The sequence below is a fragment of the Poecilia reticulata genome, chromosome 1 (genome assembly GCF_904066995.2).
Source record: "Poecilia reticulata chromosome 1, P_reticulata-male-v2, whole genome shotgun sequence".
Classification (NCBI taxonomy): Eukaryota; Metazoa; Chordata; class Actinopteri; order Cyprinodontiformes; family Poeciliidae; genus Poecilia; species Poecilia reticulata.
The window spans coordinates 18,787,746-18,808,852 of NC_088830.1; the positions used below are offsets into that span (position 1 = coordinate 18,787,746).

Below are 21,107 nucleotides of genomic sequence, written 5' to 3' on the forward strand. Positions count from 1 at the left end.
ACTTGACACATGCAGCCATTTTTCAGCTGAGTCATATTTTGCTGCTGTTGATGCTTTGACGCTGAAGCGCTAAGCTAATGTTCACAAGTTTACTCCATGCTTTAATATGACTCTGTAATACTTATGTCAATTTACCAAAAACATATGATGATGGCCCTGCATCAAACGCTGCCTGCAACACGGCAGAGTGGAGCCGCTGAGCCAGTGCCTCTCCTGTTGATGTTTTAACACAAAGTTAAAATCCAGTTAGGTTTGAAATGAATAAAAAGTCTGCTGAAGGTGACAGACGGTCACAATTTAAAACATGCATGTGATGAACATTGTCAGGGTGTCTTTATTATTTTTGCTTACAACAAACACATGAGTGGTTTAAACATGAAAATGTTTGGGGCTTGCCGTTTCACGGGTTGGAATTCAATCATAGTGAAAAATAACCTGAATTGTTGGGGAAATACAGATTTAGATTTTGTTTAGGTCAACAAAGAGGCATATGAAAAGAGGCTTCAAGTTTTTAAGTAGTTCTGTTAAACTGGATTGTGTTGATTGTTGGAGACGCAGCTTACAAAATTACAGGTATTAGACCAACAGCTGCTCTGTTATACATGAATCAGTAAAGCCAGGTAATATTCAACATTTCCCTGTAAATCTAGTGATGTGCTGTATGAGCATGACTCATCACAATCCTGTACAAATCTGAAAACAAAGTTTGCAAGCAAGATAAAGAAATGTGTTTTTAAATAATTAACTGTTCAAAAGTGGTGCTTTGTCTTTTTTTATGTCTAGCTTACAGAGGCATAAAAACGACTGTCTTTTTAGGTGAATAGACTAAACATACAGTACAACAGCAATAATATTACTATGCATTGTAATGCCACATTATGCAGATCTCACTAAAGACTAAATTTAACAGTGGATTGTTCTGTATTGCGTGTTTAATATCCTAATTTTGTGCTCAAATTTTTTTTTAAGTAAATTTTGATTTTAGTGTAAATTCAAATTCTCATAAAAGAAAACATGAAAGAAACAAACTATTAAAGAAAACAATGGAGAAAGAAAATTTCAAAAATTGTATTAAGTCTAATCAGGACAAGTAAGTAAGACATGTTGGTGTTAAAAACTTAAGCAATGACTTGTTTAAACAGTTCAACTTTCTCCCTTAATAACCAGTAAACAACATGATGCCAGTTGGGCATGGAGATAAACAGGAGGAAGAGTTCCAACTACAATCTCTCATCAGTCTTTAAAGGGAAAAGTATTGACTCAACCATCAAAAACCTGTCTCTTAGAAAGTGTAAACATAAAAAGTTCACTAAATACCAAGCCATTTATGGATATGAGGTGAAATAACTTTTTTGATATGTGCTCTGCAGTGTTTTTCAAAGCTGGGGACCTGCTTTGTGTCAACACTGTAGGGGTAAATCAGAAGACAAGCAAATACCTTCCCTTCAGAGGGTAACTCTCTGAGCATCTAAACTTTTACCAAAATGAAGATTAGTGTCAGAGTTAATGGCAAGGTCGGGGGAAAAAAAGCAGATTTGCTTCATCTTGAAAATATTGTCATTTCAAAACACAGGCTTAACAAAACTGGATAAAAACAAAACAATCCAACGAGTATTGATTCCAACTGCAAGAGGTCGTGGTCAGATTTTGGCAGAAGTAGGGAGTGATGGTGTAATGGTATATGGATTCTTAGCACAATTTGTTGCTCTTGTTTAAACGCCACGGCCTACTTGAGTGTTGTTGCTGCTCCATCCCTTTATGAGACTCTGCATCCATCTTCTGGGAAGGCTTTTACTACTTTTTTGTTTTATGAACCTGACGATTTCACTGTGCTGCTCTGAGCTAGAGCCAACAAATCAACAAGTGCAGATCTATCAAGTTAATATTGTGCAAAAATTGTAAGGAAAAAATATTGCAAGACATTGTTGTTGAATCTGTGCAACAAAACATTAGCGCAATTCTGAAGACAAAAGTTGAACCTACTGCTAGTGATTTCTACCTAATGAAGTGGCCACAGAGAGTTCCCCTTCAACATGCCAGAATCTTCAGTTTCTGATAAAACTGTTGTGTGTTTCGTCTGATCTACGAAGTTTATGAACAAATCAACAGCAAAAGTGGTGGTCCAATTTTTCTTTCTAAATAATTGCCTTCATAAGATAACTGCAAGCTCTTCATACATAAGGGAATGTTAGCAGCAAGTTTGTAAAGTAAAATATTCACTCCCTTCACCTGTAATCTTGCAGTGGGTGGTTTCACCCAATGCCAAAGGTCATACTCGCTCGGCAGAGATTGAAGAGATTGGTGGATTTGTCAGTATACAGGCATGGGAGCTAGAGTAGTTCATCTACTTGCTTTATTGATCTTGCGTGAAGACCCATCGCACTGCAGAAAGACGCAACAATGAAGTTTGAGAATGTTCTTGCTGATATTAATGGATTTGGAAAATTCCAGATAATGATCATTGCGATCAACTTCCTGGGTCGCTTCACGCTTCCTTGCCACTTCATGCTGAATAATTTTGTCGCAGCGATACCAACTCACCACTGTGACACCAGCTCGCTAGATGATTTTCTGAATTTATCTCAGGCAGAAAGAATTACTGTGAGTATCCCAGTCGAGACAGATGGGAGTCCCAGCTCCTGTAGGATGTTTGCGAAGCCTCAGTATCAACTGTTGCTCAACTCTTCTGATGCTACTGATGCGTCCACTGTTCCGTGCCAGGATGGATGGGTGTACGACAACACAACCTTCAAATCAACAATAACCTCAGAGGTAATCTTTCTTTATGTAGATAATCTTTTATATTAAAATGGACATTTTCCTAAAAGAAGACTAATTTTTGGAGGGAATGTGCCTTTTTACTCTTGTTACATAAAGTGGGACCTTGTGTGTGACAGAAGAGGTAAAAACAAAGCAACAGCCACCATCTTTTTTGTTGGAGTAATGTTTGGAGCCATAGCCTTTGGAAGTCTAAGTGACAGGTATTACAGTTGTGTAATAGAGTAATTAAACTAAGAGTTGTATATATATATATACATATATATAAATATATGTATATTTATATTATTTTTTATGTATCTTTAGCTTCATGCTGCTAAATTGTTTCACTACTACTTCTCCACTACAGGTTTGGCCGCAGGATCATGCTCCTGGTGTCATATGTATCTGGCATGCTGTTTGCTGTAGCAAGCGTCTTTTCTACGACCTATGTGATGTTTGCAGTGTTGAGGTTCTTCACTGGCTTCTGCATCACTGGCATTGTCATCGTCTCATCCGCTCTCTGTAATTAATCTGTGATTATCCTGAGCTAACCGGAAAAGACCTGGGCAGCTTCAGGCATGGTTATGAGTAACATATGTTTATGTAATTAACTCAGTCTGATCGTTTTGAAAACTTAGATATTTCCTTGCAGGTGTGGAGTGGGTGGACATTGAGCACAGGAAACTGGTTGGAGTCATTGATAGTTTATCCTGGACATTTGGCAACACAGGATTTGCAGCAATTGCTTACTTTGTGACTGACTGGCGTTGGCTAATTCTAAGTGTTACGTCGCCTTTAATCTTGGCCATCATCACTTGGAGGTAAGACTTGGTGGATTCCCATGAATACAACTTTGTGGAAATAAATTACAGAAATTCTGTAAAGGTTTTGTTGGCAAGTGTGTTAACTCAGTGTTTCTTTATAGTATTAAAACTTTGTACTCATATGTAGAAAAGCTAATGAAAAACATCAGTTTATAAAATATTTAACATAGTTGTTCCATCTGGGTGATGGGCGTGATCAAAGTTTGATTTCCTATAGGAATATATGGATTAAAACCATTTCTTTTGCTAAACTCAGGTGGATGCCTGACTCTGCGAGGTGGCTCATTGCCAATGGAAAACTGGATCAGGCTGAGACATACCTGAAGAAATGTGCCAAGATAAATCAAAGAGAAGATTTCATTCACACACTAAATGAAGAGGTTGTATTCAGCAGAACTGAAAGTTTAGTCTTAATTTTAGACCATTTGTATTTTAGTGACCATATATATATATATATATATATATATATATATATATCTACCCCTGACATTTTTCAGACCTTATCCATGATTGTAGTCAAGGAGACAAGAGGACGAACTTATACGTACCTCGACTTGGTTCGAACACCTAAGATGAGGAAAATAGCTCTGAAAACTGGCCTCTTATGGTTTGTGCAACCTGTGCTATTGCCTTATTATTGCCAGGTCAAAATGACTTTTTTTGTATCTGAATACTTCTGTACCCACAGGCTTTGTATTGCTACAACATTTTACGGCATCAGCTTCAACATCGCAGGCTTTGGCTTGAATATCTACCTTACTCAATTTACCTATGCTATAATTGAGTTGCCAGCCAAGATATCAGTTTACTATTTACTGGATAAAATCGGCAGGCGCAACACTGAGGTGGGAGCTTTGTTGTTATCTGCGCTCTGTCTTGGAATCAACATTGTGATGCCAAAAGGTAGGTGACTAACTGCTTCAGAAATTATCATGTAAAGAAAACCAATTAATTCTAATACATCTAGAAAAAGAAAGTTTGCCCCCCTTTCTTCGCAGATATGTCTGCGGCCAGAACAGTTGTTGCTGTTGTTGGCAAGGGGTTTTCTTCAGCTTCCTTTGGAACAGTTGTGCTGTACAGTTCAGAGCTGTTTCCTACTGTGGTTAGGTAATGTAAAGGACACCTCTGACTTTTATAGATAACGTCATCACACAGTAATGTAGCTGCTTTGATTTCCAAAGGCATGTGAAAACACATGGTTTAAAACAATGACTTGCCCCCTCCCCTGCCCTCCTCCATTTGACCTTGGGCACTTTCCTGATATGTGTTGAACTTGCTGTATTTCTCTGTTTATTTTTGCTAATACATATTGTCTTGCAGGCATTCAGACTGCATAAAGAGCACTGACCTTGAAAACCATTCACGGAATCAAATTGTACATTTTATCTTCATCCCAACAAGTGGCACTTCATTTCTCTATGGCTAGTCACATAAAAAGCTTCTAGATACTATAGGAACTAACATGACTGCAGCTTTAAGGAAATTTATACATATTAATAAACAATGGGGACTTGAGTCACTTGTTCCTGCAGAGGTAATCTCTTGAGCCTATAAGGTCTCCTGTTAAGAGCTGCACTTCTGTCTCTGTTGCAGGCAAAATGGAATGGGCTACAACTCCTTTATGGGTCGGTTTGGTGTTGCTGTGTCTCCTCTGATCCTGTTACTAGATGAGGTTTGGAAGGAACTTCCGCAAGTGGTCTTGTGCTCAACAGCTATACTGGGAGGACTGGTGGCAAAGACTTTGGCAGAGACACGCAACAGGTGTCTGCCAGAGACGATTGAAGACGTTGAAGAAATGCAGTTTAACACGAATCAGAAAGTGTAAATATTTTTATGGAAAATGCAAACTGAATTTTGACAGCTAGATTTGTGCAAATTTGTCTGCAATTGAATGTTGATGTTTTATTGTGAAAAGTTGACATTTTAAGATTAAAAGTAGGTTTTGCTTGGTAAAGCAGACAATGCCAGCTAATAAAGGAGCTTGAGTCTCAATTCACCACTGTGTTTTAGTTTCATGTATGTCTTCACATGGCAAAGCTTTATGTTGTCACTGTCAGGGACTACTTTCAAACTATCAGTTGAGTACAGTACAAATATGCTAAATGAGCATATTTTTATGGCAAGCTGAAAGTAGTAAATAGAAAATAAAAAAACCCCAAAAAGAATTAACACGTCATTTAATTTTTATGTAACAAAGCCAAGACGTAGTTCAAACTTGAAGCAAAAAAACTCCCCACCAAATCATTTTTGTCACACCAATCCTACCAAAAAAAAAACTGTATCCACAAAAATAAAGTCAAAGCTCGTTTATTTAAGAAACAAAGCAAGCACAGATCTTTGTTATGGCTCCAAAGGCTCCTGAATTAAATTCAACCACATCTATAAGACCTGCTCCAGATAATTTCTTTTGAAAATCATATTAAGCTGGATCTAATGACTGCTGCTGATATTTCATGTCATTACACCTACTTTACAGAACCGACATTGATGGGGAAAACAAAAATAAGCAAACAAATACTAAAAATCAAAAAGCCAATGTTTGAACATTAAAGTACAATGATACAGAAAGATCTAAAACTACAGTATGCAGGTTGTTTTCCAGGATACTTCGACTATATTCAGTACTGGGTGTACTCTTTGCTCTCTAGTTTGGCAATAATTCGCTCCAGCTGTCTTTTAGCTTCACATTGTGGAAAGTTACTCATGTCATAGTACTGGGGTGCAATCTTCACCAACCTGCAACAAAGAGGAAAACATGAACAATCCCATCAATAAGATGACAATTTCAACTCATTCATTGCAGTTAACCTGCAGGCATTCGTGATAAACTTATCAGTGCACATACCACTCTGGTTTGATGTCTGTGCAAGTGCGGATGTAGTTCTTGGTGGTGAGAACAAATTCGTTGTAGAGCACCCACTCAGGTTTGTGGTCCAGAACTGTGGATGGGTGCAGCTGGACCACCTGGTTGTCTTTCACTGTGAGGTAATGGCCTGTGCGCTCCAAATGAGCCACCTGAAAGGAGGACAAGTACTATTAATATTACAATCTTAAAAAAAAAAGCAATAAAAGACCAAAAATTGTATGCATCAACATCTCTGATGAAGTTTTTTACACTAATATTTTTACACTAATAGCTGACCTGCATGAAGAAGCCGGTGCAGAGCGCTCGTCGGATATTGATGTAGTAATCTCTGCTGGTAAACTCTGTGCTTCGCCGAGGCAGACTGAAGCGGTCCATGATCCTGGACAGCTGCTGACGTACATTGTCAGCAGACATCAATGAGCGGTAGTTGACAAAGTTGTCGTAACACCACTGGTTAGCTTCGTGGTCTGGGAAAAAAAAGAAGGATTTGAGTCAAGATAACTGCCTTTCAAGACTTTTACGCTTTAAATGAACCTGAACAGCAGCATTGTTTTATAGTCAAGCTGGAATGTTGTAACTTTACATATAAATTAGGGATGGGAAACTTCATAAAAAGAATATGAGTGGTTTAGTTCCTTGTTTCCATGAGACGTGAGTCCTGTTTGGATCAGTACATGAGCAGTTATGCATGTGAAAAACTAGTGGATGTAGATCATTTGTTAGTTACAACGGTTGTCTAACTGAGGCTACTATACGGTCATTCTTGCTCTGTTGACATAGTAAAAGAATAATTAAGATGAAAATTTCCCAACTACCTTAAACATTAATGCTGTCACAGAGCAAAGAAAACTGGATTTGCACTGATAGAGGTTTTAGATTTATAGTTTTCTTCCAGCTCTGACTTGTTGATTCCACTTTTGGAAAATGAGGTTTGATCTCAGGACTTTATCGCGCATACAAATCCTGGTGTGTAAACTTTCATTTTATTTAACAGCTAAACGTAACCAATTTTAATCATAAGAAATTATGTTCCAGAGAAAGTAGATTCAATCCAACAGAAAATTTAAGGATTAAGAGATTAAAAAAAAGAAAGAAAAGAAACACATGTTTATCAATATATGACGGTAAGGAAAAAAAACTCTCAGAAATAGCATCATATCTACATTTTTCAGATTGTGGCTGCATTAAGTCCGTTTGATTATGTTTTTTTAAGACTTCTATCTCTAAATAATTCAGCTTATGTGATGGAATCAATGGAAAAAAATCTAATTGTACATTTAATGAAATAAATTACCAGATGTTTCAAGTGTTTTAATAACTACCACAAGAGGGAGACACATTTTGTGTTTTGAACGTCAATAGATGAAGTGATTCAGGTCTATATATAGCATTTTGGAAGCATGGAAATTGCTCAATAAAATATGTTAAAACAAAAAGGTTCATTGTAGAACTGTAACATAAGCTCCAAGTCCAGTTTAACAACTGCAACTATATCGGGAGTGAAGTCAACAGTGAAAGCCAAGACTGCTATTCATAGTGGAGTAAGAGGAAGAGAGGGGAAAAACCTTTAATGTAACCCAGGTATGTACATTAAAATCTAATACGGTTGATAAAGTTAGACTTAAGATTCTTACTGTTCATCTCCAAATGAAACTGAGAAATTAGGACTAAATAAAAAGCAACATCTCCATCAAGATTTTACATCTACAGTTTTTAGAAGATTTTAAAAAGCAAATTGACATTTTTGTTAATATCCAAATGTTTGTAACATGCTGTGATCCGAGTCTTCTACCCTCAAATGGGCCTGAAAGGTTTCTTGCAGCTTCTATATTTTCTGGGCATCACTTAAAAACAGCAAGAAAGAAAGAAAAGCATCCTAACTAACAAAGGCTTGACACTCACTTTGTTTGAAGGCGTGATAGACGTTGAGCAGCGTCAAGTGGTCTCCGTCAATGTGAGCAAATCTCATCTTGGACTCGTCCGCTGCCTTCTTAGCCTCCGTGGGACGGACAAAACACTGTGGGACTAAACAAGGTTGGTATGGGCCCCAACAAAGCCGCCCATAGGGATGAGTCAAACATTCACAGAAAAATGGAGCAAAGCCTATGATGCTAGGGCACTTGACACTGCGTTGGGACAGGGCAGGACCACACTCTATCAAAGGGGGATCTGCAGGCTTTTCTCAAGGTCATTTCCAACAGTAACGGCTATAAGCTCGTAGAGAGTTGGGGGTGAGGGGTCATTTAACCACATCTGTAAAACAAGAGTTTTCACACAACTATAAAGTGTTAGAAACACCAGCAATGTTTGATTGATGCAGGACTGATAGGTTTTGCTTTTAAACATGTAACGTCTTCTCCTTAACTACACATGACATTGACAAACAATAATATATTTAATTATATACTTTGGAATAATTCATAAGCATTAAGCAAAATCTGAAATAACATAAGTGGTGCCTGCCCTATCCACAGGCTGTTTACACAAGGCTTCAAGTAGGTAAACAAAATCTAAAATTTAAAGACCGCATCCAACACTTTCACTTAAAAAGTTGCAAAGGTACTCGAGCATTTACTTTAATTTTAACAGCAGTAGTGTATTTTAGTAGCGTACTTAGGTCATGTAAATTTTATGATGTTCAATATTTTAGTAAACTAGTAATTATGACTTTTCAAAGTAACTTCACCTTACAATTTTAGAAATAAGCTACAGAATGCCTTAGATGTTGTTTTAAAACTAAGGTGAACAATAAGGTTGCAAAACATAAAATATAATCATCTTAAAACCACTTTGTACAACACTGTTTGAAAGTCAACAAGTGTTTGCTAAAATATAAAAAATAAAAACAGAACACAGTGTGTGCCAAGAATATATTCCAAGTGTTGGATGAATCAACTGCACCTGTCCGACTCAGATTACTTGGCCTAAGATGCTAAAAGTCCCAAAGATTGTTGAGATGAAAAGTAGATGATTGGGAGAAAATTGAAATTTATCATAATGGCTTTCATTTCTTACCAATAATAATTTCCATTGCATGATTTTTTTTTATTAGCCCAACTGGACCATGTGTTATTTATCATTTCACCGTCATGTTGTAAGCTTATTGTTTTGGCAGGTTGGGGTGTTGAATGAATTACTTTATCTTCTATTACTTTCGTTTAGCTTTGGGGAATGATCTTCAGGACCAGAAATATTTTAGCAGTAGTGAGTTGCTCTGTTATTCACTTTCTCTGGAATTGCATTCATAAAGGATTTCAACTTTAGCAGTGGATGCCAGAAGCTTTACCCTGAAATACCGATTGGCCTGTACCTCGTCATAATCATTTTATAATAATCATCGACCAATCTTTAACTGGTATAAAGTCTTCAGGCGTAAATTGGAGTCAAACCTATTAGGATAATGCGAAGAAATAACATGGCTGGTTATTTCAAACGAGTGCTTTCCTTAAGGAGCTTGGCCTTTTAAAGGCCAGAAGGTGTCAGCCCAGTCCTGGGCATTACCTGACAGCATGGCAGTGATGGAGAGGATCTCATTGGAGCAGTTAAACTCGCAGCTTGCTATGACCATCTTGGCCAGCTGAGGATCCAGCGGGAATTCTGCCATCATGGAGCCAAGCTCGGTCAGGTCACCATCATCGTTGAGAGCGGCCAGGTAATTGAGAAGCTCAAGAGCCCTCATTAGCGTTTCAGGAGCTGCATTGGTGGGGAGTGAAGGGTGATCAGGATCCGCAAGTCAACTGGTCAACATGACTTTTCTTCAGAATCAACCAGTACTCACCTGGAGGGTCCATGAAGTCAAAGTGGACAAGGTCATCAATGCCCAACTTCTTCAACTGCAGCACAACAGAACCCAAATTGGACCGAAGAATCTCAGGGTATGTATTATCCTGGAAAAGCATAAATTTAATGATAAGTTTATCTTGTCCATTTTTGATACTAAAACACACACACACCCACACACACACACAAAAACATCAAACAGACAGGGAAAGCAGGAAGGGCGTGAACCAACTTCCCTCTTCCACTGTGACTCACCTGCATCTCTGTTTTGTAGGCCTTCTCTGTATAGAGACGGAAACATTTCCCGGGACGTGTTCTGCCGGCTCTTCCCGCCCTCTGCTGTGCCGAAGCTTTACTGATGGCTGTGACTAGCAGAGACTCAACTCTGATGCGGGGATTGTACACCTAGACATGTAAACACACATGTTTAAAGCTACATGTACAGTGGGACAAAAAACAGATAAACTAAACCAACACCAGCAAACTTAGAAAAAGTAAAATAAATATTGAATAATACCAAATTAAGCAATTCACAATGCTATGCTGATAAAAACCACTCCGCAGCATGATACCGCTACCTCCATGTTACAATGTGGACATGGTCTGTCCTATGCATGTTGGTCAAAAAGTGCAATTTTGGTCTTGTTTGACCACTTTTACAAGGTACTGTATATAGAATAAACAGGGTTTCTTTTAACTCACCTTCTGTTTGGCAAATCCAGGGTCAATGACAAACACGACACCATCAATTGTTAGCGACGTCTCAGCGATATTTGTTGACACAACAACCTGAAGGGGAAAGCCACAGCTTAAATATTCATTCATGAATGTAAACAGCGGGAGCCATTTAGCCCGATCCATTTTGGCCAGCAAACCTTTCTCCCTATAGCGCCGTTTGCCTTTCTTGGAGGAGGTGGCTCAAAGATCCTCTGCTGCTGCTGCGGGGGCAATGTGGAATACAGTGGAATGATTTTGATGTCTCCGACTTCGGGGCCAAGGTCGTCAACTTCTCGTTTGATTCTCTTACAGGCTTCATCGATTTCCTGAAAGTATGGACAATGACTTGTCTTCCTCATTCAGGACAAACAACGCTGTTCAGTAACGTACTTGACAGTACTCTAAGCATTACCTCTTGACCTGTGAGGAACAGAAGGACGTCACCTTCATCCTCTTCACACATGTGAATCTGAATGACGGTACGAATAGCTGCCTCCAGGTAGTCCCGCTCCGGTTCAGGGGTGTAGAAGATCTCTACAGGATGTGTGCGTCCAGGAATGGTCAGCAGAGGGCAGCTGTCGAAGTACACTTGGAACTTTCCTGCATCCAGGGTGGCACTCATCACAATTACCTGTGCAGAGGACAATATGATCACTGTTCTTGTTTAAAAATTATGCTTATAATTATGGAGCTATGTGAGCTCCGAGTCTTTCATGTCAACAGAACATTAGATGAATATCCTGTAGTCACCAGTGATGGGGCAACCTGACAAGCTGGTGCCTTTGCTGTTACTTTTCCCACACTTGAAAAAAAGTAGTCAGCATTTTAACTTTGTGAAGAAGGTCTGCATTTGTTTACTTTGTAAACACAGTAATTATTATATGTTGATGTAACAATAAACTATAAATGCTCCAAAGAAAATTGATGACCGGAACAGGAGGATTTTTATCTCGACAGGTCCTGATTAGCAATTAGCAAGTTGTTTGAAAACTCAAATAATTTTTTTTCTTTTTTAAATCAGAGAAGGCAACTAAAATGCATCATATTACTCACCCCCTCTAAAACAAAACAAAAAATAGGCCGACCTTAACATTATCATTATTAATAATGTTGTAACGCTGTTTTTTTTTTCTGCATCCTGTCCAGGTCTCTCTTGCAAAAAAATCCTTTGATCTCAATTGGACACACTTGATTACATGAAGATTATTATTATAAAATAAATAGATAAAAATTATACTGTTTTTTTATAACTGAAGAAATATGTGAAATTTAAGTTTACATGCTTGAGATGTAATGCTAACTATGCTAATCATGATGACAGCTCATTATGATGCAGGTTTGCTCACTCAAAGACTAAACAAACTTTAATTTTGCAGAGAACACTTCACAGTGTAACTGATATTTTAAATATCCAAAATAAAACAGAAAAAAAAGAAATAAAAACCACTTACAAGAAAAACCATATAAAAATGATTATGATGTCTGTAAACAAATTTGACCTTCAAAAAATATTAATTAGAATGGAAATGTTTTGCTCATTTTAATTTATCATGCAAATAATTGATTATAATTACATATTGCTACAAGTTTAATTCTGCCTTTTCTAAAATGTCAGTAAAACTTACATTGATGTCCACTCTCTGTATTCAGTGGTGTGACATCACAATATAAACAGTCAATTTTTGTTCATGACACAAATATTAGCAAAAACCATTTTGGAAGCTATAAATTCTGAACGAGACCTCAGAACTCAGAATTAGCTAAAATCTTATTGGAATGCCAAGCAACGTTAAGATCTCCATTACAAATCTTGGAAGTCTTAAACAATGGTGTTATTGTTACTGAAAAACAATAATAATAAAAGAAAATACATATTAAAATATATATAATAAAAAAAACCCACCTTCAGATCCTGTCTTTGGCGAACCACTTCCTTTAACACGCCCATCAGGATGTCTGTGGCCAGAGTTCGCTCGTGGGCCTCATCCAGAATGATCACACCATATCGCTCCAGCAGAGGATCATTCATAGCCTCTCTCAGCAACATACCATCTGTCATGTATCTGTAGAAATAACAATGTTTTAATAAATTGCACATTTCTGGTGCAAGATCAATTCTGATTCCTGTGGAATAACATCCTTGAACTAAAAAAAAAACCCTCTTCAGAAAAGCAGCCCCTACTTTAATATAGTCTTGGCAGAGCTGCAGTCCTCAAATCTGATGGAGTAGCCGACTTCCTGTCCAAGCATGACATCCATTTCGTCTGCAACCCTCTGAGCCACACTCATGGCGGCCACTCTCCTCGGCTGAGTACAAGCTACGGCCCGCTTAGGACCAGGCAAGGCCCTCACCATGTCCACACACCACTGAGGAATCTGAAGATTGAAAAAATGGCAACAATTTAGGAAGCTTTGAATATTATTATTTCATAAAGGATTCTTTCAAATCTTCCATTTAACTCTTAAGTTTCTTGATTTTCCCAGCCGTTTCTTAAACCGGATTACACTGGATCTGTATGAATATCATACCTGTGTTGTTTTTCCAGAGCCAGTCTCTCCAACAAGGACAAAGCTCTGATGGCGTGTAATGATGTCGCTGAAGCTGTCTTTGTACTCCCACACCGGAAGCTGTAGCCTTTTCTTCAGGATCTCGTAGTAGCGCGGCGTGTGTGGCAGATTGGTGAATGGGTTAATCTGCTGGTGCATGTTCATCTGCTTGATAGGAGGTATGCTCGACATCGACGGCATGCTGTTAGAGGGAGCTGCCGGCAGCAGCTTGGAGTCCCTGTCCCGGTCTCTGTCCCTGTCGCGGTCTCTGTCTCGATCCCTGTCCCTGGAACGGTCCTCGCGATCTCTGTCGCGGTCTCTGTCTCTCCTTTGAGAATAAAAATAATGCTTCATCAGCAACAATTTCATGATACAATCAAGTACTATCAATACAAATTTCTAAAAAAAAATAAAAATAAAAAAGTATGAGAAGAAGCAGTTAAAGGTTTTCTGCGAAAATATTTAAAATCTTCCACAATAGAAATCCGCTAACAACACATCAATATATAAAGCCCTCCTAAATAACAGATGTATAAAGCATGAATATTCATTGTTTCACATAATCGAGCTCGTGTGTAATGAGCATTTAAGTATTGCATTCAGTAACACCAAAACCTGTTAATGAAACAAGCATCTATCCAAAGGAGACTCATTTTAAACTGAGAAATAATACTAAGTCAGAAGATTTCAGAGCTGATATTTCTTACCCACAACCACATAAAGAGGAAATGAGACCACAACTTTCACTGACTGAAAAAAAACATTACTGATAAGCTAATTAAACAAGGACATCATAACAATGCAAACAACCTCTATTACCACTGCACAATGTCTGTTCAATTATGAGCACTGCTTCATCACAAGGTTAAAATTATAGCAAAACCTAAAGAACAATAAACTTTCACTTTTAAATTCAGCATGATTTCTGGAGATTATCCTTTATCATTCTATTAACCCACATCCCCTTTATGACATTATTGTGTTTTGCCAATTCCACAACCTTTACAATTGTTGAATTACTTAGAAAATTTTTAGTGGGTTTATGTCTGTTTTGAACTTGTGCAAAGGAAACTTTAGGAATAGAATAATCATTGATTGGTCCTTATTGAGGAGATTCAAGTGCATCAGCAGCTCAGCAGTAGGCAAAGGGAGAGCCCCAAGATCCACATAAATATTAAAAATTAAATAGAAATCTTATTGCAACAAGTATACAAAAAACCATAAAGTTATGAAAAACAGCAGATTATAAGAAACATACAAGCGTATTAAAAAATTAAATAGCGATTGTATTTATGTGCAAAAAAAGTAAGAATGATTGAAAAAAGAGAGAAGAGGCTCACTCTGCATGCCATCATGTTTTTTTGTGGTTTCTTTACACTGCAAAACACCCAATCGCTCAGGGCAATCTTTTTGACACATATGGACATTTAATCTGCTCTAGAGAAGCTTAGGTTGCCAGACTAAAGAGCATAAAGTTACAATACAGACAGACCGGGGTAAAAGCTTATCCAGATTCAAGTTACTGAAACTCCCATACAAGTATTGAAGTGATAGCATAGGCCATTGGTCTAACAGTTACTAAGAAATTGCTATTTACAGTTTTTACAACCATAGTTGTAACTTGGTTATCTTTAGTGGGAAATACACGGGGGAGTATGGATATTAGAGAGCTAATAGGCATATGCAGTCAAAAAAATTAACACTGATCTTTGCTTCAGTTATCACTGCAAAGTGAAGTGCAGAGGCCAACATTTCAAGAACCCTTGTAGAAACTCAAGTGGACAGCATTGATGTTGCTGTGGCTACTGGAATGGGCCATTTTGGTATTCAATGCAAGCTAAGGTAACACTTTATTTGAAGGGGTGTGCATAAGACTGACATGACACTGTCATAAACATGACATAACATCTGCCATGAACATAAAGAAGAAGTCTTTATGAATGTTTGACTGTTGTCATGAAGTGTCATTCGGTAAATAACGACACTTTTAATGCAAAGTTGCTCTAAAAGTTGTATTGTCAACTTTGCATTAAATTATCATAATTTGCAAAAGCATGCAAAGTTGGCATTTTTAATGGGCTTTCAATGCAACTTTTAGAGCAACTTTGCATTAAAAGTGTCATTATTTACCGAATGACACTTCATGACAACAGTCAAACATTCATAAAGACTTCTTCTTTATGTTCATGGCAGATATTATGTCATGTTTATGACAGTGTCATGTCAGTCTTATGCACACCCCTTCAAATAAAGTGTTACCCAAGCGAATAATGTATTCCTGCATTTACAAGTATTTTCAGCAGTGCCGTTCTGGTTTTTCTACAAAATGGAATTTTAATTTCTATGTCAAACATACACTTAAAATTGATGGCATTACGCTTCTTAATACAGCCCAAAACATAGTCCTATTATTGCACTATTTTAAAATGTGAAGATAAAGTCAAAGAACATTTCTATACTTTCAAAACAATAATAGACCTTAACCTAATCGGCAAAAAAAATGAACAATGATGAAAACAATAAAACGCAACCGAATAAAACTGAATACAAATAAGACAAGTAAACAACAAAGGATGAATTTTCTTCTCAACTAGAATTACAAGGTAGTTAATAAAGGTGTTGGGTCAGAATAGAAAACTTTGTACCTAGAGAAGTGATACTCAAATAGCACTGATGTCTTACTACAGACGCGCGAATGGCACTGAACACTGGAAACACTTACGCGTCAAAGCAACACTACATAACTTACTAACTTCAAAGATTGCATAATACTTAACATTTTAAAATATGCATCAATTCTGTTGCATTAAACCACAATCTCTGACAAGGCAGCTAAGGCTATCCCAATTGCTCAACTTTGAAGATGTCCTGAATGAGCTGTTAGCATGTGGCTAATACCGTTAGCCCCGCACGTGCAGAGAACGTTGATGATTCGTTTCTCAAGATAAGCTCACCTCCATTGGCTCTCATATATCTCTAAAGCAATAACAAGCCCTTGTAGCCCTGTATCAGAGGAGCGCTCGTGTGCGGAGAAGAGGAAGCAAATCAAAAATAAGCTGCATCGCTAACAACCGAGGTTATTTTTGTTTCGGCTTTTTGGCTGGTACTTAGCTTACTAAACTAGCACCGGCTAACGTCTAGCTCGTAGCCTCATTGTTCCAAGGGTATGAACACGCTGTGCAGCTTCACCTACCCGTCAGACCGCTTCTTACTGGAGGAGTACTCATCGCCCAAATCCAAACGGTGTCTTTTGGACATATTGGTTAGGAAAATGTAGTTTATCTGTACCACCAACACAACAGTGCTGCGCCAAATGCAACAACTACCAGTTTCCTGATTCCTGCGCTGTGTTTTTCCACATTTGTTTTACAGATTGTAACACCGCCACCTGCAGGATTGGATCCTACTATATGATTCATCTCATATTTCTCCATTTCTGATGTGAGCAATAGTGGAGTACAGTTTGTTTTTTTAAATGGCCACATTTTAAATAAAACAATTTAATAAAGATATAAAATTATGTCAGATACTTCAATGGCTGACTCAAATCATTTATAATATTACCTGAAATATAAGTATCTACTTCGTTTTTCAGAAATATTCATGTCTCACTAATGTTTTTCACATTTTTGCACATTGAAGCCAGAGAACTTATTAATTAAACGCCGATGAAATTTTCATTGGTATATATATATATATATATATATATATATATATATATATATATATATATATATATATATATATATATATATATATAGTATATCTGTATGAATTTGAAATGCATTTGGTGATTTAATCTAGTTCTAGATTTAATCTAGTTCTAGATGTCATAATCAGTTGTGACATCACTCATCTGTGACATTATAATTACAAGAGTAAGGAGAGACTTATTCAGTGATGCAGAATTCTTCTGTCCTCATTTTCACTCACGAGAGCAGAAAATCCACATCTCAAGGTCTTACTCCAATAGAGTTTGAAGAAGTTTGAAACTGATCACAACTGTCTTACAAACAGAGCAAGAACAAGAATATTGTGATGTTTCTCTTCAGAAAGGTAAAATATATATATATTTATAGATAACTGAATGATCAGTTGTACTTGTATATTGCTGGGGTTTTTAAGCTCATGTCTTTATTTTCTGCCTTTCAGCATAATTTCTCAGTATTTTGTACGTTTTAGATAAATGTAAAAGTCATTTATCAAAAAATGATTGCTGATGAAAAAAAAAACATGTATCTAATTTAAGATTTAATTAAAGTCAAAATCACCTTGACCTTAAAATCAACAATAATTTGCTGTACAACATGCACAAAAATCTGGATTTATTTTATGGCTCATTTGTGTGGCATACTAGCTAAAATAAACACGGACATGTGTTTTCACCAAAATTAACTGTTAACATTAAGCTTGTGAGGTCACCAAAACTTTTCAGACGGCTGCTATAGCCGGACAAACAAACAAACAAACAAACAAACAAACAAACAAACAAACAAACAAACAAACAAACAAACAAACAAACAAACAAACAAACAAACAAAAATATACTGTCATCCAAATAAACAAATAAAAATAAAAACATCATGCAGTCACCAGTTGGGAACGTGTAACAAGCATTGCATTTTGTTGAGTGACATGATCAAAATGATCAATACATATCAAATATGTTGGTCAATGTTTTGCCATTATGGTTCCAAAGAAACTCTAAACAGATGGTTTTTTAGCCTTGAATTAAATGAATTCGGTGTTTCAGCTATTTTTGCAGTTTTCTGATTTGTGGTGAACAGAAGACACCTAAAGTGTCTGAAAATCTCAAATGTTTTATTTTATGTGGGTAACACTTCATTTGAAAAGGTGTGCATAAGACTGACATGACACTGTCATAAACATGACATAACACCTGTCATGAACATAAAGAAGTCTTTATGAATGTCTATGACTGTTGTCATGAAGTGTCAATCGGTAAATAATGACACTATTAATGAAAAGTTGCTATAAAAGTTGCATTAAAAGTCATTTAAAAGTGCCAACTTTGCATGATTTTGTAAATAATGACAATTTAATGCAAAGTTGGCATTTTTAATAGACTTTCAATGCAACTTTTAGAGCAACTTTGCATTAAAAGTGTCATTATTTACCGAATGACACTTCATGACAACTGTCATAAACATTCATAAAGACTTCTTCTTTATGTTCATGACAGGTGTTATGTAATGTTTATGACAGTGTCATGTCAGTCTTATGCACACCCCTTCAAATAAAGTGTTACCCAAACGGGTGCTAAGATAGATAAAGCATTTTTGCTATAGTAGGAATGACTATAGCAAGTATTTTTGGGTACTTAATTAAACTGAAGTATTTGTCTTTCTTTCCATAGAGCAAAAGAATGGAACCTCCCTCTAAGAGAAGCAGCAAAGCTGTTTCCTTTCTGTCTCCTCACACAACTGCAACTTCTGACCCTGTGCACATATCCATATTAGGTTCGGGACAACCTAAACAGTTTGCTGCTGACTTGGATGATCTGTTGCCATCAACCTCTAGCTCAAAGAATAAAGATCATCAAGATGGAGCTGGCGACTTTGCAAGTACAAAGGCGTCCCACTACCAGACAAAAAAAGGAGCAGCATTTAAAAGGCTTTTTAAAAGCCAGCGAGTTGTTCACCAACACCATCAGACAGTCAGCGAACCTCCACATGAATCTGAGTCCAAATCTGCTGACAAGAAAGGAAAATCCAGCAGAAGGCTGTTTCATAAACTAAAAAGTAGAAAAAAGCACATTAAATCAACAGAAAAGGTCGGTCAGGAGGCAAAGCAAGAGCTGGATGTTGAGGCAGAACAAACTGACACAAAATCTATTCATACTTCTCTTGAACACAGCTCAATGTGGTCCAATATTTTGGACCAAAATCAAAGATTTGACTATAACATTGTGTCAACTTCCCTCCCAAACACGCTACCTAATTTTTCTGATGTTGAGAAGAATTGTTTTGATACAGACAAAAAGGCAAAAAGCAGCATAAAAACTGCCATTAAGCCCAGCGGAAAAGATTTATGTGAGATGAAACCAGGTGAAACCTTTAAAAATATGAAAGAAAAAGCGGAAAAGAGTAAGTCAAGCTGAATCTAACTGTTATTTTGATGTGTCGAACCGACGTCTTTTGCTCTGTTGAAGACGTTTGGGTTGGCTGTGAGACAGAAATAAGTTTCATCCACTTAAAAGTATCTGTTTTCTTTCACAGGCTCATTCCAAACAATGGACTGCCGTCAAGCAGGGAATACCGTCACGGAGAACAATTCACCAGGTCCCTTGGAGCATCACGTGGGATCTGTGGAAACCGTAAAGGGAAATGCTGATACTTCTGGCAGCTACAATCAGTTTTACAGATTTAAGAAAAATGTTTTCTTCTTTGACATGGAGTCATCCTTGAAAGAAAACAAACAGCAAAGCAATGCTGATCCAGCTATTGGTGCAGAGAAACTCTACATTTCTGGAGATACTGGAACAGAAAGTATGCCACCATCTTTTAGGATCTCAGCTAAAAGCGCAGGAACTGATCAGCGATTACAGAACAAACAAGATGAGGCTCAGGAAGGTGAGTCTGGAATCTACTTTGAAAGGAGGATCATCTCCTAATACAAACATAAGGAATATTACAGAATAAATCACAAAGCTGTGAACATCAGAACAGAACTGACAAAGGGCTTTTTTCCCCCCTTAATTTTTCAGGTCCTGAACACATTTCTTTCAAGACCATGAGGTCCATCACTGAGGTCTCAAGTTACTCAGATTTGTTCCTTAATCCCCTGGAGTCACTTCGTCAAATTATTCCACCCAACCAACCCAGAAGATCTTTATCAGAACTGAGCTTTAAGCATTTCTCTGATAGGTATGTTCTATGACACTTTTTCACCCAGTTTTCTCAAAAGTCGATATTGGTTCATATTTTCATGTCTGACACAGTTTTAAACATCCCATTTCTAGTTTCGAAAAGAGAGCACACAGGAGTTATTTAGAGGCCTACCTGAACTCTTGTCTGCGTCAGTGGAGGGAGATGAAGCAGAAACGTTCCTCAGAGTCAGAACCTACCGGCTCCTCTGCAGAGGGTCGGGCAGAGACAGTTTCTGAAAGGCTGTCCTCACAACCTGATGCCCATTCGACAAATGTTAGGTCCATTCGTAGCCGCTTCAAAAGATTCACAAACGTGGTGCGGAAAAGACTTTCCCAGCTGTTCAAGATACGAATCGTTGTGACCATCTACCGCTGATGGTTCTGACTGAGACGAACCAAGGAGCATTTTTCCACTTTAAAATAAAAATTCTCAGCTATTAACTTTGTGCGTTTTATGCTTTTGGTACATGCATTAAATGTAATTCTAATTAGCATCGCTGTTTGCATTAAGCTAAGATTTAAAATTAATTCCCAACAAGGTATAATCTGCTTGGTCGATTTTGTAAGCAAGTTTAGAGACGCAAATGGTATCTCGGCTGTTTTGCAATTTTCCAGGAAGTTTGTTCTGGATTAGGGGAGCATAAAAACAGAAAGGCTGTTTCTCCATGTTTGATTCTGGTCCTGGGGATGCGGAGTAGAGAGACGTTTAAGAGTTGCGAGACAC

General features: G+C 37.4%; 3 protein-coding genes across 3 annotated transcripts; 2 read left to right on the forward strand and 1 right to left on the reverse strand.

Moving 5' to 3' along the window:
• Positions 1–2,176: 2,176 nt before the first annotated feature.
• On the forward strand, positions 2,177–5,580 carry LOC103466540 (solute carrier family 22 member 7-like). Its single transcript, XM_017307023.2, has 9 exons — positions 2,177–2,772; positions 2,878–2,981; positions 3,128–3,282; positions 3,413–3,581; positions 3,841–3,964; positions 4,082–4,191; positions 4,273–4,487; positions 4,583–4,691; positions 5,178–5,580. The coding sequence occupies exons 1-9, from the start codon at positions 2,401–2,403 to the stop codon at positions 5,407–5,409; spliced, it is 1,590 nt and encodes a 529-aa protein (XP_017162512.1). The 5' UTR covers positions 2,177–2,400; the 3' UTR covers positions 5,410–5,580.
• A 295-nt stretch (positions 5,581–5,875) lies between these two features.
• Positions 5,876–16,856, reverse strand: LOC103466089 (ATP-dependent RNA helicase DHX15). Its single transcript, XM_008411460.3, has 14 exons — positions 16,688–16,856; positions 13,477–13,822; positions 13,130–13,323; positions 12,851–13,010; positions 11,360–11,578; positions 11,106–11,273; positions 10,933–11,019; positions 10,486–10,635; positions 10,229–10,337; positions 9,952–10,143; positions 8,353–8,475; positions 6,727–6,917; positions 6,430–6,599; positions 5,876–6,320 (listed from the first exon to the last, which is right to left on the reverse strand). The coding sequence occupies exons 1-14, from the start codon at positions 16,750–16,752 to the stop codon at positions 6,203–6,205; spliced, it is 2,292 nt and encodes a 763-aa protein (XP_008409682.1). The 5' UTR covers positions 16,753–16,856; the 3' UTR covers positions 5,876–6,202.
• A 522-nt stretch (positions 16,857–17,378) lies between these two features.
• On the forward strand, positions 17,379–20,824 carry LOC103466085 (uncharacterized). Its single transcript, XM_081608111.1, has 5 exons — positions 17,379–17,550; positions 18,872–19,601; positions 19,734–20,087; positions 20,222–20,381; positions 20,477–20,824. Exons 1-5 carry the CDS (start codon positions 17,533–17,535, stop codon positions 20,757–20,759), a joined length of 1,545 nt encoding a protein of 514 aa, XP_081464237.1. The 5' UTR covers positions 17,379–17,532; the 3' UTR covers positions 20,760–20,824.
• Positions 20,825–21,107: the final 283 nt, after the last annotated feature.